The following is a 25708-nucleotide window of genomic DNA, read 5'->3' as shown; positions in this document are numbered from 1 at the left end:
CTCCTTCCATTTTATTTTGTCAAAGTTGTAGAATGTTTTTTTTTTTTATTGTTAAATGCAAATTTTTATTATTACACTCTTTTTTTTTTTTTTAACTTTTATAAATCTTTATTTATAAATTGCAACATTTACAAAAAGGTCAGAATGATGACGTCAAACAAAGCAAGTTTGCCCAAGAGGGACAATAGGCTCTCAGTCTGGGTGGAGTACTTACTCTCGCCTCAAGAGGCCAGTCGTGCGCCTCCAACGCTCATTGGCTGGCTCTCCTCACACCAACCAATCAGACGCCGTCCGCTGCCGACTTTCACTTCCGGGTGGCCTAAATGGCGAACTCCATTTAATGTCGGGAGATATTGTGTGGTTTTGTGAGTGAAACTAACGCTTTTGTGTGGTTTAAAGAGGACGAAGGGATGAACAGAATATTTGGACGAGGTAAACCAAAAGCACCACCGCCGAACTTGTCGGACTGTATCGGCAATGTGAGTATTGGCAACGCTCGGGTGTATTGTTGTGGTTGTCTGCTACACTGTGCCGTTAGTCAGCTCTCTGGCTGCCAATATAGAAGTGTATTGTTGTGGTTGTCTGCTACACTGTGCCGTTAGTCAGCTCTCTGGCTGCCAATATAGAAGTGTATTGTTGTGGTTGTCTGCTACACTGTGCCGTTAGTCAGCTCTCTGGCTGCCAATATAGAAGTGTATTGTTGTGGTTGTCTGCTACACTGTGCCGTTAGTCAGCTCTCTGGCTGCCAATATAGAAGTGTATTGTTGTGGTTGTCTGCTACACTGTGCCGTTAATCAGCTCTCTGGCTGTCAATATAGAAGTGTATTGTTGTAGTTGTCTGCTACACTGTGCCGTTAGTCAGCTCTCTGGCTGCCAATATAGAAGTGTATTGTTGTGGTTGTCTGCTACACTGTGCCGTTAGTCAGCTCTCTGGCTGCCAATATAGAAGTGTATTGTTGTGGTTGTCTGCTACACTGTGCCGTTAGTCAGCTCTCTGGCTGCCAATATAGAAGTGTATTGTTGTGGTTGTCTGCTACACTGTGCCGTTAGTCAGCTCTCTGGCTGCCAATATAGAAGTGTATTGTTGTGGTTGTCTGCTACACTGTGCCGTTAGTCAGCTCTCTGGCTGCCAATATAGAAGTGTATTGTTGTGGTTGTCTGCTACACCGTGCCGTTAGTCAGCTCTCTGGCTGCTAATATAAAAGTGTATTGTTGTAGTTGTCTGCTACACTGTGCCGTTAGTCAGCTCTCTGGCTGCCAATATAGAAGTGTATTGTTGTAGTTGTCTGCTACACTGTGCCGTTAGTCAGCTCTCTGGCTGCCAATATAGAAGTGTATTGTTGTAGTTGTCTGCTACACTGTGCCGTTAGTCAGCTCTGTGGCTGCTAATATAAAAGTGTATTGTTGTAGTTGTCTGCTACACTGTGCCGTTAGTCAGCTCTCTGGCTGCCAATATAGAAGTGTATTGTTGTGGTTGTCTGCTACACTGTGCCGTTAATCAGCTCTCTGGCTGCCAATATAGAAGTGTATTGCTGTGGTTGTCTGCTACACTGTGCCGTTAGTCAGCTCTCTAGCTGCCAATATAGAAGTGTATTGTTGTAGTTGTCTGCTACACTGTGCCGTTAGTCAGCTCTCTGGCTGCCAATATAGAAGTGTATTGTTGTAGTTGTCTGCTACACTGTGCCGTTAGTCAGCTCTCTGGATGCCAATATAGAAGTGTATTGTTGTGGTTGTCTGCTACACTGTGCCGTTAATCAGCTCTCTGGCTGCCAATATAGAAGTGTATTGTTGTAGTTGTCTGCTACACTGTGCCGTTAATCAGCTCTCTGGCTGCCAATATAGAAGTGTATTGTTGTAGTTGTCTGCTACACTGTGCCGTTAGTCAGCTCTCTAGCTGCCAATATAGAAGACAGCCTTGTTACCAGTCTGCTAATAATCATGTTCCAACATGTATGTATACTTAGATGAGTCACTTGTTATGTTGTGTTATGTATCTGCTCACAGAACAAGAATTATAATGAACACCTTGAACCCTTTTTTTTTTTTTATTTGTTTTTATTGAGCCAAAGATTATTTATGTATTTAATATTTGTATGCTTACTATGGCATATTATTTGTTTATTATTTATTTGTTCACTGTTCTGTTAAGGACAACTACAGAAAAGAGTTATAAGGATTATGTGTACAAACCCCGTTTCCATATGAGTTGGGAAATTGTGTTAGATGTAAATATAAACGGAATACAATGATTTGCAAATCCTTTTCAACCCATATTCAGTTGAATATGCTACAAAGACAACATATTTGATGTTCAAACTGATAAACTTTTTTTTTGTTGCAAATAATCATTAACTTTAGAATTTGATGCCAGCAACACGTGACAAAGAAGTTGGGAAAGGTGGCAATAAATACTGATAAAGTTGAGGAATGCTCATCAAACACTTATTTGGGTGTACAGGCAAATTGGGAACAGGTGGGTGCCATGATTGGGTATAAAAGTAGATTCCATGAAATGCTCAGTCATTCACAAACAAGGATGGGGCGAGGGTCACCACTTTGTCAACAAATGCGCGAGCAAATTGTTGAACAGTTTAAGAAAAACCCTTCTCAACCAGCTATTGCAAGAAATTTAGGGATTTCACCATCTACGGTCCGTAATATCATCAAAGGGTTCAGAGAATCTGGAGAAATCACTGCACGTAAGCGGCTAAGCCCGTGACCGTCGATCCCTCAGGCTGTACTGCATCAACAAGCGACATCAGTGTGTAAAGGATATCACCACATGGGCTCAGGAACACTTCAGAAACCCACTGTCAGTAACTACAGTTGGTCGCTACATCTGTAAGTGCAAGTTAAAACTCTCCTATGCAAGGCGAAAACCGTTTATCAACAACACCCAGAAACGCCGTCGGCTTCGCTGGGCCTGATCTCATCTAAGATGGACTGATACAAAGTGGAAAAGTGTTCTGTGGTCTGACGAGTCCACATTTCAAATTGTTTTTGGAAACTGTGAACGTCCTGTCCTCCGGACCAAAGAGGAAAAGAACCATCCGGATTGTTAAAGGCGGAAAGTGGAAAAGCCAGCATGTGTGATGGTATGGGGGTGTATTAGTGCCCAAAGCATGGGTAACTTACACATCTGTGAAGGCACCATTAATGCTGAAAAGTACATACAGGTTTTGGAGCAACATACAGGTAAAAGCCAGTAAATTAGAATATTTTGAAAAACTTGATTTATTTCAGTAATTGCATTCAAAAGGTGTAACTTGTACATTATATTTATTCATTGCACACAGACTGATGCATTCAAATGTTTATTTCATTTAATTTTGATGATTTGAAGTGGCAACAAATGAAAATCCAAAATTCCGTGTGTCACAAAATTAGAATATTACTTAAGGCTAATACAAAAAAGGGATTTTTAGAAATGTTGGCCAACTGAAAAGTATGAAAATGAAAAATATGAGCATGTACATGACATGGCACCCCAAACCATCACCCAACCATGCAAATTTTGCATTTCCTTTGGAAATGGAGGTCCCAGAGTCTGGAGGAAGACAGGAGAGGCACAGGATCCACGTTGCCTGAAGTCTAGTGTAAAGTTTCCACCATCAGTGATGGTTTGGGGTGCCATGTCATCTGCTGGTGTCGGTCCACTCTGTTTCCTGAGATCCAGGGTCAACGCAGCCGTCTACCAGCAAGTTTTAGAGCACTTCATGCTTCCTGCTGCTGACCTGCTCTCTGGAGATGGAGATTTCAAGTTCCAACAGGACTTGGCGCCTGCACACAGCGCAAAATCTACCCGTGCCTGGTTTACGGACCATGGTATTTCTGTTCTAAATTGGCCCGCCAACTCCCCTGACCTTAGCCCCATAGAAAATCTGTGGGGTATTGTGAAAAGGAAGATGCAGAATGCCAGACCCAAAAACGCAGAAGAGTTGAAGGCCACTATCAGAGCAACCTGGGCTCTCATAACACCTGAGCAGTGCCAGAAACTCATCGACTCCATGCCACGCCGCATTAACGCAGTAATTGAGGCAAAAGGAGCTCCAACCAAGTATTGAGTATTGTACATGCTCATATTTTTCATTTTCATACTTTTCAGTTGGCCAACATTTCTAAAAATCCCTTTTTTGTATTAGCCTTAAGTAATATTCTAATTTTGTGACACACGGAATTTTGGATTTTCATTTGTTGCCACTTCAAATCATCAAAATTAAATGAAATAAACATTTGAATGCATCAGTCTGTGTGCAATGAATAAATATAATGTACAAGTTACACCTTTTGAATGCAATTACTGAAATAAATCAAGTTTTTCAAAATATTCTAATTTACTGGCTTTTACCTGTATGTTGCCATCCAAGCAACGTTACCATGGACGCCCCTGCTTATTTCAGCAAGACAATGCCAAGCCACGTGTTACATCAACGTGGCTTCATAGTAAAAGAGTGCGGGTACTAGACTGGCATGCCTGTAGTCCAGACCTGTCTCCCATTGAAAATGTGTGGCACATTATGAAGCCTAAAATAGCACAACGGAGACCCCCGGACTGTTGAACAACTTAAGCTGTATATCAAGCAAGAATGGGAAAGAATTCCACCTGAGAAGCTTCAAAAATGTGTCTCCTCAGTTCCCAAACCTTTACTGAGTGTTGTTAAAAGGAAAGGCCACGTAACACAGTGGTGAACATGCCCTTTTCCCAACTACTTTGGCACGTGTTGCAGCCATGAAATTCTAAGTTAATTATTATTTGCAAAAAAAAATTAAGTTTATGAGTTTGAACATCAAATATGTTGTCTTTGTAGTGCATTCAACTGAATATGGGTTGAAAAGGATTTGCAAATCATTGTATTCCGTTCATATTTACATCTAACACAATTTCACAACTCATATGGAAACGGGGTTTGTATTTGTTTGGTTTGTATGCTTGTGAATCTGGGCTACCCATTAAGTTAGACTACTTATTATGTTGAAGGGGACAGGAAATATAATATGTTCTTCATCCTGTTCCTTCTCAAGCATAGGTGTGTAAATATGTGTTTAGTTGCTAAAGTATAAATAAATGTCTGTTGATCAAAAATGCACATCAATGAAGGAACTAAACTGAAACTGAACTGAACTTGTGTGTTCTAATCGAGGTGGATGCAAGGTCAGATTCCATCGAGAAGAAGATTAGCAGACTCGATGCTGAACTTTTCAAGTACAAGGAACAGATGAAGAAGATGAGAGATGGACCCTCCAAGGTGGAACGCATTCTTAAAAAAAAACCCAAAACAGAATGGATTTAAAACAAACCGCACTTATATCAACTTTCGTGATATATTTGTCTTTTGCAGAACATTGTGAAACAGAAGGCGATGAGAGTCCTGAAGCAGAAGAGGATGTGAGTAACACTACTAACTGAACAAGATGTTTGGTATTAAATGTGGTTAGCATCCTCATCACAGCTGTTTCTAATACCTTCTTCAAGCTCCCTTTTTACCAAACAAAAGTCTCAGAGGAAGTGTGTTGTCCAAAATCCAACCTTGATGCTGGACCGTTCAAAAGTGCTAAGATAGAATTGCTTAGTTCTTGGCAGAACACAATGTTTATATAAGAGCAATATTATTGAGACACACCTTGACTCTCCAATTATAACACACTGTTTGGTGAGTCTGTAGCTTTAATGGTAATGAGCTGTATTAGAATGTGTGACTCCAATTTCCATCCATCCATCTATCCATCTTCTTCCGCTTATCCGAGGTCGGGTCGCGGGGGCAGCAGCTTAAGCAGGGAAGCCCAGACTTCCCTCTCCCCAGCCACTTCGTCCAGCTCCTCCCGGGGGATCCCAAGGCGTTCCCAGGCCAGCCGGGAGACATAGTCTTCCCAACGTGTCCTGGGTCTTCCCCGTGGCCTCCTACCGGTCGGACGTGCCCTAAACACCTCCCGAGGGAGGCGATCGGGTGGCATCCTGACCAGATGCCCGAACCACCTCATCTGGCTCCTCTCGATGTGGAGGAGCAGCGGCTTTACTTTGAGCTCCCCCCGGATGACAGAGCTTCTCACCCTATCTCTAAGGGAGAGCCCTGCCACCCGGCGGAGGAAACTCATTTGGGCCGCTTGTACCCGTGATCTTGTCCTTTCGGTCATAACCCAAAGCTCATGACCATAGGTGAGGATGGGAACGTAGATCGACCGGTAAATTGAGAGCTTTGCCTTCCGGCTCAGCTCCTTCTTCACCACAACGGATCGATACAGCGTCCGCATTACTGAAGATGCCGCACCTATCCGCCTGTCGATCTCACGATCCACTCTTCCCTCACTCGTGAACAAGACTCTGAGGTACTTGAACTCCTCCACTTGGGGCAGGGTCTCCTCCCCAACCCGAAGATGGCATTCCACCCTTTTCCGGGCGAGAACCATGGACTCGGACTTGGAGGTGCTGATTCTCATCCCAGTCGCTTCACACTCGGCTGCGAACCGATCCAGCGAGAGCTGAAGATCCTGGCCAGATGAAGCCATCAGGACCACATCATCTGCAAAAAGCAGAGACCTAATCCTGCAGCCACCAAACCAGATCCCCTCAACGCCTTGACTGCGCCTAGAAATTCTGTCCATAAAAGTTATGAACAGAATCGGTGACAAAGGGCAGCCTTGGCGGAGTCCAACCCTCACTGGAAACTTGTCCGACTTACTGCCGGCAATGCGGACCAAGCTCTGACACTGATCATACAGGGAGCGGACCGCCAAAATCAGACAGTCCGATACCCCATACTCTCTGAGCACTCCCCACAGGACTTCCCGAGGGACACGCTCGAATGCCTTCTCCAAGTCCACACAACACATGTAGACTGGTTGGGCAAACTCCCATGCACCCTCAAGGACCCTGCCGAGAGTATAGAGCTGGTCCACAGTTCCACGACCAGGACGAAAACCACACTGTTCCTCCTGAATCCGAGGTTCGACTATCCGGCGTAGCCTCCTCTCCAGTACACCTGAATAGACCTTACCGGGAAGGCTGAGGAGTGTGATCCCACGATAGTTAGAACACACCCTCCGGTTCCCCTTCTTAAAGAGAGGAACCACCACCCCGCTCTGCCAATCCAGAACGCTGACTCCAATTTGTCCAATGTAATATATCACATACAACACGTAATAGATGTCATTTATCAAATACAACAACGTAACAGATTTTATGTATCACATACAACAACATAAAATGTCATATATCACATACAACAACGTAATGTATGTCCTGTATCACATGCAACAACATAATAGATGTTATATATCGCTTACAACAACATATGTCATGTATTACATACAGAGGTGGGTAGAGTAGCCAGAAATTGTACTCAAGTAAGAGTACTGTTACTTTAGAAATGTATTACTCAAGTAAAAGTAAGGAGTAGTCACCCAAATATTTACTTGAGTAAAAGTAAAAAGTATGTTGTGAAAAAACTACTCAAGTACTGAGTAACTGATGAGTAACCTGTTCGTTTAATGATGACGGCAACAAATAATGCACAAAAACATGAAAATAGCAATGAGCAAATTCAGAGCTAGGAATATCTCTTAAGCAACTAAAAAAATAAAAATATTAAATAATAATACATTAACATAAAAAAAAAAAATTAAGGCAAATTGAGCCACAATAACTTAACAGCACCATAGGCTCAGTAGGCAGAGATTACAAAGGAAAATAACAAGTTAGCCTTTACGCAAACCATAAACTGAGTGGTGTGGGCTGCACCTGGGAACACACTGTGCACTTCTGATTGGTGTTTGTATGCATGCGTGAGTGTGTGTGTGGGTCTTTGTCTGTCTATGAGGCTGCAGTGCGTTAATAAATGTCCCCACACGATGTACATTTGACAGTGATTCATAGCAGGGAAGCTAACATCAGCCTACGGCAGCGTTTCTCAAAGTGTGGGGCGCGCCCCACTGGTGGGGAATAGAGACATGACAGGTGGGGCGCGAGGAACGGGAGGAAATTTCACTCTAAATTTTTTTTTTTAATTATTATATTCTTAGATTTTTTTTTTTTACTATGCTTTCATTTTCTATACACACTGTAAATCACTTTGTGATTCTGTCTGTGAAATCCGCTATATAAATAAATGGAAATTACCGGTACTTATTTTTGCTGTAGGCTTTATATTTCTCGGTACGAGCGAAAGTTTGACAGACATAGCAACAGTAACTAATGGGGGCGGGGCTAAGCGGAACAAACTTTCGCGCGGATGGGTAGCAGGCTAATATGTGGATCACAATTACACAAATATATACATTTGTGACTCGCACCTCAAAGGTCGTCGAGCCAGAGCCAGAGCCTGCAGAGAAACAAAAATCTGACGGGCACACACTCTGTCATTCACCGGGAAGCACTCGCGTCAAGGCAGCTCAGCCCCGAACTCAATGAGGTTTTAACAGATGTTGTGAGCGCGGTAAATTTGATCAAAACACGACCACTGAAAGCGCGACTGTTCTCTGCACTGTGTGAGGAAATGGGAGCTGATCATACAGCCGTGCTGTTTCACAGTGAAGCAAGGTGGCTCTCCTGGGGGAAAGTGCTGTCACTTGCCCTGTCTTGCCAAATGCATAGCTCCTCCTTTTTTTTGCAAAGATTGCAAAGTGGCACTTTTATTGTATTTATTATTGAACTTGATGCAAGTTATTTGATTTATTATTGAACTTGATGCAAGTTATAACACTTTTTTGATTTATTATTGAACTTGATGCAAGTTATAACACTTTTGTTTTATTTATTATTGAACTTGATGCAAGTTATAACACTTTTTTTGATTTATTATTGAACTTGATGCAAGTTATAACACTTTTTTTGATTTATTATTGAACTTGATGCAAGTTATAACACTTTTGTTTTATTTATTATTGAACTTGGTGCAAGTTATAACACTTGTTTTATTTATTATTGAACTTGATGCAAGTTATAACACTTTTTTTGATTTATTATTGAACTTGATGCAAGTTATTTGATTTATTATTGAACTTGATGCAAGTTATAACACTTTTATTTGATTTATTATTGAACTTGATGCAAGTTATAACACTTTTTTGATTTATTATTGAACTTGATGCAAGTTATAACACTTTTTTTGATTTATTATTGAACTTGATGCAAGTTATAACACTTTTATTTAATTTATTATTGAACTTGATGCAAGTTATAACACTTTTTTTGATTTATTATTGAACGTGATGCAAGTTATAACACTTTTTTTGATTTATTGAACTTGATGCAAGTTATAACACTTTTTTTAATTTATTATTGAACTTGATGCAAGTTATAACACTTTTTTTGATTTATTATTGAACGTGATGCAAGTTATAACACTTTTTTTGATTTATTATTGAACTTGATGCAAGTTATAACACTTTTGTTTTATTTATTATTGAACTTGATGGAAGTTATTTTATTTATTATTCAACTTGATGCAAGTTATACCACAGCTGCACAGTTATTTTATTTATTATTGAACTTAATGTTATTTTATGTTATTGAGTTCGAATGTATACAACTTGATGTTCAATAAATTTGAAAATGTTAAAGCTTGGCATTAGCGCTCTGTTGGGGTGATGGGGGCAGGTGGGGCTTGAAAACTCCCCCTTGTCCAAAGTGGGGGATGACAAAAAAAGTTTGAGAACCACTAGCCTACGGTGACAGCCAAAATATCTACTAACGTTACTTACCGCCATGTGCTTCCTCAAATTTGATGTTGAATTCATGTAAGCTGAAGCTTGTTAATCATGTGACCGCCTGGCTCTGTTTGATTGGTGAAACGGAGTCAAACGTCACCAGTGACTGTATTTGATTGGTGAAACGGAGTCAAACGTCACCAGTGACTGCATTTGATTGGTGAAACGGAGTCAAACGTCACCAGTGACTGCATTTGATTGGTGAAACGGAGTCAAACGTAACCAGTGACTGCATTTGATTGGTGAAACGGAGTCAAACGTCACCAGTGACTGCATTTTATTGGTGAAACGGAGTCAAACGTAACCAGTGACTGCATTTGATTGGTGAAACAGAGTCAAACGTCACCAGTGACTGCATTTGATTGGTGAAACGGAGTCAAACGTAACCAGTGACTGCATTTGATTGGTGAAACGGAGTCAAACGTCACCAGTGACTGCATTTGATTGGTGAAACGGAGTCAAACGTAACCAGTGACTGCATTTGATTGGTGAAACGGAGTCAAACGTAACCAGTGACTGCATTTGATTGGTGAAACGGAGTCAAACGTAACCAGTGACTGCATTTGATTGGTGAAACGGAGTCAAACGTAACCAGTGACTGCATTTGATTGGTGAAACGGAGTCAAATGTAACCAGTGACTGCATTTGATTGGTGAAACGGAGTCAAACGTCACCAGTGAGTACATTTGATTGGTGAAACGGAGTCAAACGTCACCAGTGACTGCATTTGATTGGTGAAACGGAGTCAAACGTCACCAGTGACTGCATTTGATTGGTGAAACGGAGTCAAACGTAACCAGTGACTGCATTTGATTGGTGAAACGGGGTCAAACGTCACCAGTGACTGCATTTGATTGGTGAAACGGAGTCAAACATCACCAGTGACTGCATTTGATTGGTGAAACGGAGTCAAACTTCACCAGTGACTGCATTTGATTGGTGAAACGCAGGCATGCGATAGATCCTACTTTGAAGGTCTGTCTGACAAACCAAAACAAAGAAAGCGTGCATTAACAGATGGATAAAAATCAGTAGCGAGTAGCGAGCTGAATGTAGATATATGGAGCGGAGTAAAACTAGCGTTTCTTCTCTATAAATATACTCAAGTAAAAGTAAAAGTATGTTGCATTAAAACTACTCTTAGAAGTACAATTTATTCCAAAAGTTACTCAAGTAGATGTAACGGAGTAAATGTAGCGCGTTACTACCCACCTCTGATTACATACAACGTCATAGATGTCATGTGTCACATACAACAGCGTAAAATATGTTGATATCACATAGAACAAAATAATACATGTCATATATCACATACAACAATGGTCTTTGTCTGGTATTTGGCAAAGATAAAAGGCCAGTGCCAGAGGATCTCAAGATCTGCAAGGGTCGATATGGTAAGATAGAACTTTAAAACTGACCCTTGAATATTTTTAAACAGGTACGAAGGCCAGCGAGAACAGCTGGCTCAGCAGTCTTTCAATATGGAGCAGGCCAACTACACCATCCAGACGCTGAAGGACACCAAAACTACTGTAGGTTATGATTTTTCTCCTATGAACAAACATGTCAGAAAAAGACAACAGTCTTCTCTGTCCAGGTGGATGCCATGAAGATTGGCGCCAAGGAGATGAAGAGGGCCTACAAAGATGTCAAACTGGACCAGATTGATGTACGTACAACTTTTTCTTTTAGGATAAAACTAAAAGATGTAACGTTAAAGGGGAACTGCAATTTTTTTGGAATTTTGCCTATCGTTCACAATGCTTATGAGAGACAAGAAGACAAAAGGTTTTTTTTTTGCATTCTAACATATAGCTCTTACTACATTATACAGGTAAAAGCCAGTAAATTAGAATATTTAGAAAACTTGATTTATTTCAGTAATTGCATTCAAAAAGTGTAACTTGTACATTATATTTATTCATTGCACACAGACTGATGCATTCAAATGTTTATTTCATTTAATTTTGATGATTTGAAGTGGCAACAAAAGAAAATCCAAAATTCCGTGTGTCACAAAATTAGAATATTACTTAAGGCTAATACAAAAAAGGGATTTTTAGAAATGTTGGCCAACTGAAAAGTATGAAAATGAAAAATATGAGCATGTACAATACTCAATACTTGGTTGGAGCTCCTTTTGCCTCAATTACTGCGTTAATGCGGCGTGGCATGGAGTCGATGAGTTTCTGGCACTGCTCAGGTGTTATGAGAGCCCAGGTTGCTCTGATAGTGGCCTTCAACTCTTCTGCGTTTTTGGGTCTGGCATTCTGCATCTTCCTTTTCACAATACCCCACAGATTTTCTATGGGGCTAAGGTCAGGGGAGTTGGCGGGCCAATTTAGAACAGAAATACCATGGTCCGTAAACCAGGCACGGGTAGATTTTGCGCTGTGTGCAGGCGCCAAGTCCTGTTGGAACTTGAAATCTCCATCTCCATAGAGCAGGTCAGCAGCAGGAAGCATGAAGTGCTCTAAAACTTGCTGGTAGACGGCTGCGTTGACCCTGGATCTCAGGAAACAGAGTGGACCGACAACAGCAGATGACATGGCACCCCAAACCATCACTGATGGTGGAAACTTTACACTAGACTTCAGGCAACGTGGATCCTGTGCCTCTCCTGTCTTCCTCCAGACTCTGGGACCTCGATTTCCAAAGGAAATGCAAAATTTGCATGGTTGGGTGATGGTTTGGGGTGCCATGTCATCTGCTGGTGTCTAAGGCCCTGTCTACATTAAGCCGGATAACTCCTTAAACAAATAACTATTTAGCCTACACTAACCCATCGTTTAAGGTGCCCCTCCTTGGATATTTTTTACACGGGTAAGTGCGCCGTCTATTTCTTGAATCTCCGGCTCTTAGCTCTGTATGGACTCATTGACGGTTTATAAACGGTGACCTCAGAAAGAACACGCCACAGCCAGCTTTATAACAACCCGTTTCCACTCAAACGTAAACACTAGAAAGATGGAGGGGAATCATTCAGACATGCCCGTGTTTCTCCTTCTTCTACATGTACATATTGTCAGTACTATCTATTCTATTCTATTCTATCAGAAAACAAAGACTAAAACAAACTACAACCAATGCTAGCAATGGTTATACTGGTGAAAATAAGTACCGTATTTTCCGCACCATAAGGCGCCCTGGGTTATAAGCCGCGCCTTCAATGAACGGCATATTTCAAAACTTTGTCCACCTATAAGCCGCCCCGTGTTATAAGCCGCATCTAACTGCGCTAAAGGAATGTCAAAAAAACAGTCAAATAGGTCAGTCAAACTTTAATAATACCGTATATTAAAACCAGCGTGATGTGGGCGCGCATGGAATCGTATATCAACATGGACAGAGCTGCGTGAAAAAAGCCACCCGGCCTCTTCGCGTAAACTTAAACTTACCTTAACCACTCGCTCATCTTTTCTTCATCCATCCCTTCGAGTTAGCTTTTATGATGACGCCGGCTGGAAAGGTCTCTTTTGGCAAGGTCTTCCTTTTGAATATCACCATGGGTGGAAGTTTCTGGCCATTAGCATGGCAAGCTAGAACCACAGTGAAGGATGACTTCTCATTCCCTGTGGTGCGAATATTCACCGTACGTGCTCCCGTTGTATCCACAGTGCGGTTCACAGGAATATCAGTTGCTGTGAAATAGTAATCCGTGTGCGGATGGAGAGATTGCGTCTTTTCATGAACCGGATCCCTGACGCTTAGTAGGAGCCATTTTGTGGTCTTTACAGATGTAAACACACAAAGGAAATTAAACGTACCGGTACGGTAATATCCGCGCGCTTTTTCTTCTTCTACGCGGGCGGGTGGTTGCTTACAGTAGAAGAAGAAGCGCTTCCTGTTCTATGGGGGCGGGTGCTTACCTTGGCGGTTGCTTGCGTAGAAGAAGAAGCGCTTCCTCTTCTACCGGGAAAAAAGATGGCGGCTGTTTACCGTAGTTGCGAGATCGAAACTTTATGAAAATGAATCGTAATATTAATCCATATATAAAGCGCATCGGGTTAAAAGGCGCACTGTCAGCTTTTGAGAAAATTTGTGGTTTTTAGGTGCGCCTTATAGTGCGGAAAATACGGTAGAGCAGGCTTAGCAGCCTATTGTACGCCCAAAACTAAAAAGGAGACATTATACCAAGGTATGCCTATAGGCTACTGTTTCAGACATTTTTAGATTGCCATATAACTTGGTACATGTAGTCCACAATATGCAAACACGAATGAGGAATTATTTTATCATGTGATTTGGCTGTCTCCATATGTTTCATGATGACAGCCGTGCTAATGTTGGAACCCATTTCCTCAGTGTATCAGCATTTTGAGAAGGAAGTAGACACTGACACTACCCATATCCACATAGGTTTTTTTTGTCAAAAATGTATTTTTCCCTGTCAGTTCAATTACACCTCGACATACAGGCTAACTGGTATACATTTCCCCCGTTAGCCTATATGTCCATGTGTCATTGACTGGGCTAGCATGCTTAGCATTACACTAGGAGCTAAGTAGTGATGGGTCCGGCAACACCGATGCATCGGCGCATGCGTCGAGCTCATAGAGCAAAACCCTGTGTCGGTGCGCGTACCGCTTTTAGAAAGTCACGTGACCGATCATGAGCTGTTTTGGTCACGTGACCGATACGCGACCTGTGTCGCACTGACGCCTCCTCTGTGCCATGTGAGCGGCTCTTTTCTACAGCCGGTGAAATAATAACTAAGAAGAGAAATCGTCTAAAATGTAATACGTCGGGAAAACTTTTTTTTTTTTTTTTTTATAAAAATGTGTAAAAAATAAAATTAAAAAAATACCCAGTCCAAAATCATCCACAACACGTTCTCTTAGATTTCCATGTTATGATACATGTTCACATTTATTGACTGTTTCTAAAAAAGATAAAAATATATTTTTATTTAAATGAAGATATGAAATAATCCTAAATGAAATACAATGACTTGGTTTATATTATTGTATATACTAGGGCAGGGGTCACCAACGCGGTGCCCGCGGTCACCAGGTAGCCCGTAAGGACCAGATCAGTCGCCCGCTGGCCTGTTCTAAAAATAGCTCAAAGAGCAGCACTTACCAGTGAGCTGCCTCTATTTTTTAAATTGTATTTATTTACTAGCAAGCTGGTCTCGCTTTGCTCGACATTTTTAATTCTAAAAGAGACAAAACTCAAATAGAATTTGAAAATATTTTAAAGACTTGGTCTTCACTTGGAATAAGCGGTAGGAAATGGATGGATGGATGGGTCTTCACTTGTTTAAATAAATTCATTTATGTTTTACTTTGCTTCTTATTACTTTTAGAAATACAATTTTAGAGAAAAAAATACAACCTTAAAAATGATTTTTGGATTTTGAAACAAATATACCTTTTTACCTTTTAAATTTCTTCCTCTTCTTTCCTGACAATTTAAATCAATGTTCAAGTAAATTTATTTATTTTTTATTGTAAAGAATAATAAATATTTTAGCTTCTGTTTTTTCGACGAAGAATATTTGTGAAATATTTTTTCAAACTTACTATGATTAAAATTCAAAAAAAATATTCTGGCAAATCTAGAAAATCTGTAGAATCAAATTTAAATCTTATTTCAAAGTATTTTGAATTTCTTTTAAAATTTTTGTTCTGGAAAAGCTAGAATAAATACTGATTTGTCTTTGTTAGAAATATAGCTTGGTCCAATTTGTTAAATATTCTAACAAAGTGCAGATTGGATTTTAACCAATTTAAAACAGGTCATCAAAATTCTAAAATTGATCTTAATCAGGAAAAATTACTAATGATGTTCCATAAATTCTTTTTTTAATTTTTTCAAAAAGATTCAAATAAGCTAGTTTTTCTCTTCTTTTTGTCGGTTGAATTTTGAATTATAAAGAGTCGAAATTGAAGATAAACTATGTTTCAAAATTGTATTTTAAATTTTTTCTTGTTTTCTCCTCTTTTAAACCGTTCAATTAAGTGTTTTTTTTCATCATTTATTCTCTACAAAAAACCTTCCGTAAAAGGAAAAAAAATGTACGACGGAATGACAGACAGAAATACCCATTTTTTTTATATATATAAATTTATTTATTTAGCTATTCTTGTTTAAATCACACTTACGTGTAACTTACAAATGACAATATATTTATTTATTTAAATGTGTATCAAACTGGTAGCCCTTCGCATTAATCAGTACCCAAGAAGTAGTTTTTGGTTTCAAAAAGGTTGGTGACCCCTGTACTAGGTCATAAAATCAGTGTCAGTTGAGTCGGTCCCTCGGTTGCCTGTAGGGATTTTTAATGTCCAGCAGATGTCAGTATTTAGTGACACAGTATCGACACAGTATCAATACAGTTTTGCAATGTGTCGAAACGCTTCATGACGCCTCATCAACCCATCACTAGAGCTAAGCATCATCACACTAAGCATTGGTTGCAGGAACATACTAGCTTTGTTACACAAGATCATAGACTGTATTGGACAATATCGTTTACATACCAAATGTCCATTTCCATTTATTACAAGTAATAAGGAAACATCAATGCCTTACTTTCCTATCAAGGAGGAAATTAGCAAGTTTGGCGTCCGATTAAAAAATATTTTCTGCCTTCAATCGTCTCCATCTTTCAAAGGCGTCCTCGATACAAATCCTCGTTTTGTTCTTGGCTTTGTCATGAATAAGTTGAGAATTGTAACGACTTCTTTTAGATTTACTAAGGTCTGACATGTTTAGTAACTTTACCAGTGGCAGTAGCCAGACGAAGAGGGCGGTGCGTAACTGGTAACCTAGATGTGACACACTCACAGACTTCTAACTGGTCAAACGGTGGGTGGCGGGACATCGAAATGACAACAATAACAATATTTCGGGGCTGTAAATCAAATTTTGAAACTAACTACCGTTATCAGTTATAGAGGTATTCGAAAAGAACATGAGCCTTACACACGGTGTGCCAGCAACATGGCGGTCCCACAAGGGACAGTTCTGTCTCCATTTCTTTTCAGCGTCCACACCACAGACTTCCATTACAACACCGAGTCCTGCCACCTTCAGAAGTTTTCTGTTTACTCGGCTGTGGTTGGATGCATCAGCCAGGGTGATGAGACAGAGTACAGGGCTGTGGTGGGTGACTTTGTTGCATGGTGTGAGCAGAACCATCTACAGCTCAAGGTGGCAAAGACTAAGGAGCTGATGGTAGATCTGAGGAGGGGGAAGGCACCAGTGACCCCTGTTTCCATCCGTGGGGTCGATGTGGAGATTGTTACGGACTATAAATACCAAGGAGTCCACACTGACAATAAACTGGACTGGTCTAAGAACACGTAGGCCGTCTACAAAAAGGCCCTGAGCCGCCCGCCTTTAATTCTTGAGGAGGCTGAGGTCTTTTAACATCTGCAGGAAGATGATGAGGATGTTTAATAAGTCTGTGGTAGTCAGTGCCATCCTGGTTGCTGGGGCAACACGCTGAAGGACTCAGACTTAATTAGACTCAATACACTGATCTGCAAGGCCGGAGACATCATTGGAGTGGAGTTAGACTCTCTGATGACAGTGTCAGAGAGAAGGATGGCGTCGAAGTTGCATAACATCTTGGACAATGTCCCTCACGCACTCCAACACAAAAGTACTTTCAGCGCTAGACTTATCCCGCCGTGATACAAAACTGAACGCAACAGAAGGTTATTCCTGCCTGTGGTCATCAAACTTTACAATGCATCACTCAAATAGTTGTGGAAACTGTTTATTAATCTGGACACATTTAATAAACCCCATAGCTGTGCAATATTCCATTATATTTTTAAACTTTTATGTTTAATAATGTGCAATACCTGTGCCACACTACCATTATGGTTAGTTCACCATGTACATTTTGTCTAACTTGTCCATTCTTGGGAGTCTTACTGGTACTTTTGTTTATTGTATTGCTAATTTTATTATATTGCTTATTCTATTTTCCCTTCTTTATTTCTAATTATTGTATTTATGAAGAGCAACAATAACACCAGAATTTACGGATTAATAAAGTATTTCTGATTCTCATTATTTTATGACTTGTTTCCGAAATAGTCTGTTTTTTAATAAATTATATTGTTAAGTTAAAGTAGCAATGATTGTCACACTTACCGTATTTTCCGCACCATAAGGCGCCTGGGGTTATAAGCCGCGCCTTCAATGAACGGCATATTTCAAAACTTTGTCCACCTATAAGCCGCCCCGTGTTGAAAGCCGCATCTAACTGCGCTAAAGGAATGTCAAAAAAACAGTCAAATAGGTCAGTCAAACTTTAATAATATATTAAAACCAGCGTGATGTGGGCACATGGAATCGTATATCAACATGGACGAAGCTGCGTGAAAAAAGCCACCCGGCCTCTTCGCGTAAACTTACCTTAACCACTCGCTCATCTTTTCTTCATCCATCCATCCCTTCGAGTTAGCTTTTATGATGACGCCGGCTGGAAAGGTCTCTTTTGGCAAGGTCTTCCTTTTGAATATCACCATGGGTGGAAGTTTCTGGCCATTAGCATGGCAAGCTAGAACCACAGTGAAGGATGACTTCTCATTCCCTGTGGTGCGAATATTCACCGTACGTGCTCCCGTTGTATCCACAGTGCGGTTCACAGGAATATCAGTTGCTGTGAAATAGTAATCCGTGTGCGGATGGAGAGATTGCGTCTTTTCATGAACCGGATCCCTGTCGCTTTGTAGGAGCCATTTTGTGGTCTTTACAGATGTAAACACACAAAGGAAATGATAATATCCGCGCGCTTTTTCTTCTTCTACACGGGCGGGTGGTTGCTTACAGTAGAAGAAGAAGCGCTTCCTGTTCTATGGGGGCGGGTGCTTACCTTGGCGGTTGCTTGCGTAGAAGAAGAAGCGCTTCCTGTTCTACCGGGAAAAAAGATGGCGGCTGTTTACCGAAGTTGCGAGACCGAAACTTTATGAAAATGAATCTTAATATTTATCCATATATAAAGCGCTCCGGGTTATAAGGCGCACTGTCAGCTTTTGAGAAAATTTGTGGTTTTTAGGTGCGCCTTATAGTGCGGAAAATACGGTACACACTAGGTGTGCCGAAATTGTTCTCTGCATTTGACCCATCACCCTTGATCACCCCCTGGGAGGTGAGGGGAGCAGTGGGCAGCAGCGGTGGCCGCGCCCGGGAATCATTTTTGATGATTCAACCCCCAATTCCAACCCTTGATGCTGAGTGCCAAGCAGGGAGGTAATGGCTCCCATTTTTATAGTCTTTGGTATGACTCGGCCGTGGTTTGAACTCACAACCTACCCATCTCAGGGCGGACACTCTAACCACTGGGCCACTTATATTGTCCTTCCAGGACCTGCAGGATCAGTTGGAGGACATGATGGAAGATGCCAGCGAGGTCCAAGAGGCTCTGAGTCGCAGCTACGGCACTCCAGACATCGACGAGGACGATCTAGAAGCAGGTGTCCGTTTGAACCACGTCTTCTTGTCACTCATTCCATTTATCATTCAGCAGCATTGCATGGAAGCACAAATATGCTAAAAATATGAAATGTTTCATTTTAAAACTTCCAAACTGAAACTTGTTAGTCGATGCAGTCATGTACAGGTAAAAGCCAGTAAATTAGAATATTTTGAAAAACTTGATTTATTTCAGTAATTGCATTCAAAAGGTGTAACTTGTACATTATATTTATTCATTGCACACAGACTGATGCATTCAAATGTTTATTTCATTTAATTTTGATGATTTGAAGTGGCAACAAATGAAAATCCAAAATTCCGTGTGTCACAAAATTAGAATATTACTTAAGGCTAATACAAAAAAGGGATTTTTAGAAATGTTGGCCAACTGAAAAGTATGAAAATGAAAAATATGAGCATGTACAATACTCAATACTTGGTTGGAGCTCAATTACTGCGTTAATGCGGCGTGGCATGGAGTCGATGAGTTTCTGGCACTGCTCAGGTGTTATGAGAGCCCAGGTTGCTCTGATAGTGGCCTTCAACTCTTCTGCGTTTTTGGGTCTGGCATTCTGCATCTTCCTTTTCACAATACCCCACAGATTTTCTATGGGGCTAAGGTCAGGGGAGTTGGCGGGCCAATTTAGAACAGAAATACCATGGTCCGTAAACCAGGCACGGGTAGATTTTGCGCTGTGTACAGGCGCCAAGTCCTGTTGGAACTTGAAATCTCTATCTCCATAGAGCAGGTCAGCAGCAGGAAGCATGAAGTGCTCTAAAACTTGCTGGTAGACGGCTGCGTTGACCCTGGATCTCAGGAAACAGAGTGGACCGACACCAGCAGATGACATGGCACCTCAAACCATCACTGATGGTTTGGGTTGGTTTGGTTTGCATTTCCTTTGGAAATCGAGGTCCCAGAGTCTGGAGGAAGACAGGAGAGGCACAGGATCCACGTTGCCTGAAGTCTAGTGTAAAGTTTCCACCATCAGTGATGGTTTGGGGTGCCATGTCATCTGCTGGTGTCGGTCCACTCTGTTTCCTGAGATCCAGGGTCAACGCAGCCGTCTACCAGCAAGTTTTAGAGCACTTCATGCTTCCTGCTGCTGACCTGCTCTATGGAGATGGAGATTTCAAGTTCCAACAGGACTTGGCGCCTGCACACAGCGCAAAATCTACCCGTGCCTGGTTTACGGACCATGGTATTTCTGTTCTAAATTGGCCCGCCAACTCCCCTGACCTTAGCCCCATAGACAATCTGTGGGGTATTGTGAAAATGAAGATGCAGAATGCCAGACCCAAAAACGCAGAAGAGTTGAAGGCCACTATCAGAGCAACCTGGGCTCTCATAACACCTGAGCAGTGCCAGAAACTCATCGACTCCATGCCACGCCGCATTAACGCAGTAATTGAGGCAAAAGGAGCTCCAACCAAGTATTGAGTATTGTACATGCTCATATTTTTCATTTTCATACTTTTCAGTTGGCCAACATTTCTAAAAATCCCTTTTTTGTATTAGCCTTACACAATATTCTAATTTTGTGACACACGGAATTTTGGATTTTCATTTGTTGCCACTTCAAATCATCAAAATTAAATGAAATAAACATTTGAATGCATCAGTCTGTGTGCAATGAATAAATATAATGTACAAGTTACACCTTTTGAATGCAATTACTGAAATAAATCAAGTTTTTCAAAATATTCTAATTTACTGGCTTTTACCTGTATTATTGAATTAATGCGCCTGCTCCTATCATAACTAATAATGATAACAATAATAGAAAAACAAACCCGAAATACCATTCAAATGACTAATACCATAATGTTGTGGTTATTGCTATTTAGTGTGGTGTCGATACCAATATTTTGGTACCGGTACCAAAATTATTTCGATACTTTTCGATTAGGGCTGGGCGATATATCGATATATCGCGGGTTCGCCTCTGTGCGATATAGAAAATGATTATATCGTGATATCGTGATATTGGAGTTTACGTTGTCACGCAGTTGCTTTTAGCTGCGGGCATTACACTACAGGCGTTTCTCACTCTTTCTAGTCTCTTTCTCACAGAGGCGTAAAACAAGCCCACCTTCTTACATACGTCACATACTGTCGCGCGTGTAGCGTCACACGCCCTCGCCCAGCAGAGAGGTAGCAGCATGGCTAACGTTAGCTGAGGCAGGTGGTACAAGAGTGACAATACAAGAGAAGGTGCAAAACTGATCACAAATGGAGGAAGAACAATTCATGCCCAAAAAAAACAGCACGGGGTCCATCGTCTGGCGGTAGTTTGGCTTCAAGCGGGAAGATATTCAGCAGACAATAGTAATATGCAAAGTATGCAGCAGAAGCGTTGCTACAAAAAGGTAGCAGCCAACGTTCCCTCTAAGGTGCGCGTCTGCGCAATTGCGCACTGCTCAAGCGTCCTCTGCGCACAGCAAATATATGCCGCGCACCAAATCAAATCCCATCTGAATTCCAGTGTTTCCCACACATTCATTTATTTGTGGCGGCCCGCCACGAAAGAATTACGTCCGCCACAAATGGATTTTTCGGCTTTTGACTCGCTCGACCGCTCATAAAAGCAATGGGACTGTCTGTGAATGTTGCTTGTAGTTACACCTCCGGTGCAGTAGGTGGCGGTAGCCTACTATGCATTGTAACTCCGCCAATAGCACTTAATTCACCTGGTGGGCCAGAAGAAGAAGAAGAAGAAGAAGAGGGACGGACGGGATCAAAATACTCGCCGGCTACTTTTCATAATGATGGCGCTTCCTACGTTTCTACCTCAAACGTCCAAAAGCTGCTGAAAGCCTTGATCCAGGATGCCATGGGGAAAAAAACTTAAATGGTGCCTTTTGGCGATAGTTAGCAGCTTGGTGGCTCATAGCCGGCTAGCTAACGCTTGCTAGCGTGGTAGCATTGCTTCATTTTTACAGGTGTTATAGGTAGATAGGTTATAGCTGCATCGCTCGCGGCTCGTCATATATTTAACGTTAATCCGCGATTTCACCGAGCGTTTCACTGACGGTTAGCAGCCTGACGCTGCTTCACTAACACCGCCGCTGTTTGACTCGATGGCCGGGGCAGACGCACGTAATAACAATCACCTGTTTTCATACCGACGAGCTAACGTGTCCAGGTTATAACCCTGTTGTCAATAAACACACATGGACTGAAGCTAAATTGTCCACTGTCCACTGCAGCATGTGAATGCAATGAAAATAATAAAATCTGAGCCAACCAGCTGTTAAAATGTTGTCCAGGTTAATGTTTTGGCCATTAAAGGCCCTTCATTTCAAGATTTCAACTGTGATCGGGCTTTAAACAGGTGGCTGACCTGTTCAGATGGGTGTAACTGCTACTGGTCAAATAATGTGAAATAGCATTTAATTTTACATGTATGCAATGCCATTTAAATGTAATTATAGATAATAATAATAATAAATACTGTGTAGTGTTGTAAATAGTCAACGGGAAGAATTTTAGTAAGATATAAGCCATGAGCACTACGCAGCCAGAAAAAAACCTAGGCAGGACAAGTAAAAATATTGGGGCAAGTAGATTTGAGAAGTCAGGCAAGTAGAAAAAAACCATAACGTTGAACCCTGCATGTGTTGAGCTGCTGCCGCTTAAGGTTAGACGGCACTGTACATAGAGCGCTTCTGCTCGTTAGTAATAAATTCTAATGTTGGATGTTCACTCCTTCACACAGATGAGTATAGAAAAATATTTTCAACGGCCGAAAAGGGCTCGACTTGGAGAGGAGGTAGGCCTACAGTCCGGACCACAGGTGCGACCTGTTCAGCAGCAGCAGGAGGAGGAGGAGGAGGTTGACTGACTGTGGCAGGACACCTCTGCCTCTGTTTCACTTCATGTTGCTGGTAAATAATATGGTTGTAGTAGTAGGCTAAAGTTAAATTATTTAGTATTCACTAATTAAAGGCTTTAAGAGACATTTTAGCTTTTATATTTTATAAGATATATTTTTTGTATGAACCACAATTAATAAATATTCCCCCCCCGACCACACCACCACAAATAGATGCCTGTCCTGTGGGAAACACTGAATTCCAAACAAAATAAACACATTTATTCTGTGTAATTTTGCAATGCAACTCTGAGTGACAGTGACAACAAGCGGCCCTAACGGTGTTCATCAACACCGTTCAATTATTGTAACGTCTATCGAGATGCTTCGAGGACAGGAATTATATCGATCACTTTATCGAGCAAAACTGTTTATATTCGGCCATAACCACACCAAAAACATGAGTAAAAAACTTCTATCTGGAAAAACTAGTCATTTTCTGCCGTACAAACCAGGTCAAAAGCAACTTGTCATCTGTCACCAACACGCATACCACTAAGCCACTGGTGCGTTTATGGCCACACAAAAAGTCGGACAACTCAAACCACACAAAGTTAGACTATGACTCCTCAGTCATACGTGTGCTTATTCTACTGTCATGTATTATTAATGTTAATTTATTGATATTAATCATGAAATGCTGTTACTAGAAAAAGTTACACACTTCATCCTATGCTTACATTTCATTGTGCAACATGAAATGAACTAAATGTGAACTCTGAAAGGGGTACAAATGATTTCCAAAGCAGGACCCCCACCCAGACATATTGTACAACCAGAGGTGGGTAGAGTAGCCAGAAATTGTACTCAAGTAAGAGTACTGTTACTTTAGAGATGTATTACTCAAGTAAAAGTAAGGAGTAGTCACCCAAATATTTACTTGAGTAAAAGTAAAAAGTATGTTGTGAAAAAACTACTCAAGTACTGAGTAACTGATGAGTAACATACACACACATATATATATATATATATATATATATATATATATATATATATATATATACACATATACATAATGTATATGTATATACACATATACATAATGTATATATATATATATATACATACACATATATATATACAGTATATACATACATTGATATATACAGTATATAATTTATATTTATTTATTTTGCCGTTTTTGTTTACATGTTAAAGGTGTTTTAATGAATATACATGCATGTTTAACACATATAGATTCCTTTCTTTCATGAAGACAAGAATATAAGTTGGTGTATTACCTGATTCTGATGACTTGCATTGATTGTAATCAGACAGTAGTGCTGATAACGTCCTCGTTTTCAAATGGAGGAGAAAAAAAGTTCCTCCTTTCTGTCTAATACCACATGAAAGTGGTTGGTTTTTGGCATCTTATTTGTCCAGCTTCCATATTCGTTTTTATACACTTTACAAGAAATACATTGGCGGCAAACTCCGTAGCTTGCTAGCTTGTTTGCGCTGGCTTTCGGAGACTCTTATTTTGAAAGCGCAGGCGCGATGGAGCGGCACTTTTATTGTGAAGACAGGAACTGTGCAGTCAGTCTTTAGGCTTTTGACGGGATGGACGGTTGAAATAAAAAAAGGGTCTTTTTTCCTTCACACTTTTGATTGATTGATTGGAACTTTTATTAGTAGATTGCACAGTACAGTACATATTCCGTACAATTGACCACTAAATGGTAACACCCGAATACGTTTAAAGTCAGGTCATGTGACCCCTGGCTCTGTTTGATTGGTCCAACGTCACCAGTGACTGCATCTGATTGGTGGAACGGAGTGAACGTCACCAGTGACTGTATTTGTTGAAACGCAGGCACTATGAAGGTCTGTCTGACAGACCAAAACAAACAAAGCGTGCATTAACAGATCGATAAAAATTAGTAGCGAGTAGCGAGCTGAATGTAGATAAAAGTAGCGGAGTAAAAGTAGCGTTTCTTCTCTATAAATATACTCAAGTAAAAATAAAAGTATGTTGCATTAAAACTACTCTTGGAAGTACAATTTATCCCAAAGGTTACTCAAGTAGATGTAACGTAGTAAATGTAGCGCGTTACTACCCACCTCTGTGTACAACACTAATCCATAGCTTATGAAAAACAAGATTTCTTTTATTTTCATTACAAGTGGGCCAAATCACTAATATTACATGAAAATGACTCCTTTCATTTGAGTGTTATTATAAAAGATTTGTTTGAGACAGGTGTGCTGCTGGTATTGCCACGTGTGATGTTGCTCACACGTGCTCCACTGAATGCTCAGGGACTTTTTGTGTTTGCTCACACAAATGAACAATTAGAGGGAACATTGGTAGCAGCACTACTAATTTGTTCTTTCATTTAAAAAGTCACCCGCGAGAGAATGAAGAGTGCTTGAAACTCCGCACGTTAACGTCTCCGGCCGGTGCCACACCCAAAAAAAAGGCCGAAACAACCTGCACTGACAAATGAGCCTGACGTCTTCCATTTACAGATCAACACCATATGAAAAACATAGTCACAAACACAGAGATAACGTTCGCAGTAACTTATTACATAGTGAAGGACATGGCCCCATAAACATCATCTATGCAACATTTTGACCAGAGAACCACCATTACATGTTATGTAGACCACAAGGAAGTGTTTTCAATTCAGAAAAATCAACATAATATGACTCCTTTAATGCGCCCTATTATATAAATCAAGTGTTCATTC

At 40.8% G+C, this 25708-nt stretch overlaps 1 protein-coding gene across 1 annotated transcript in view; it reads left to right on the top strand.

Annotated features, from left to right (window-relative positions):
* Positions 1-289: 289 nt before the first annotated feature.
* The window catches only part of chmp5a (charged multivesicular body protein 5a), a 41964-nt gene continuing 16545 nt past the window's right edge, over positions 290-25708 (top strand). Inside the window, exons 1-6 of the mRNA XM_061979842.1 lie at positions 290-479; positions 5142-5246; positions 5340-5386; positions 11141-11234; positions 11300-11371; positions 19031-19139. Coding sequence (XP_061835826.1) covers positions 411-479; positions 5142-5246; positions 5340-5386; positions 11141-11234; positions 11300-11371; positions 19031-19139 — 496 coding nt within the window. The 5' untranslated portion in view covers positions 290-410. The remainder of the gene's footprint in view (positions 480-5141; positions 5247-5339; positions 5387-11140; positions 11235-11299; positions 11372-19030; positions 19140-25708) is intronic.

Source organism: Nerophis lumbriciformis, linkage group LG19, assembly GCF_033978685.3.
Source record: "Nerophis lumbriciformis linkage group LG19, RoL_Nlum_v2.1, whole genome shotgun sequence".
In the NCBI taxonomy this organism is placed as follows: domain Eukaryota; kingdom Metazoa; phylum Chordata; class Actinopteri; order Syngnathiformes; family Syngnathidae; genus Nerophis; species Nerophis lumbriciformis.
Note: the sequence above shows the minus strand (reverse complement) of the source record. Positions and strands in the feature narration are given on the sequence as shown.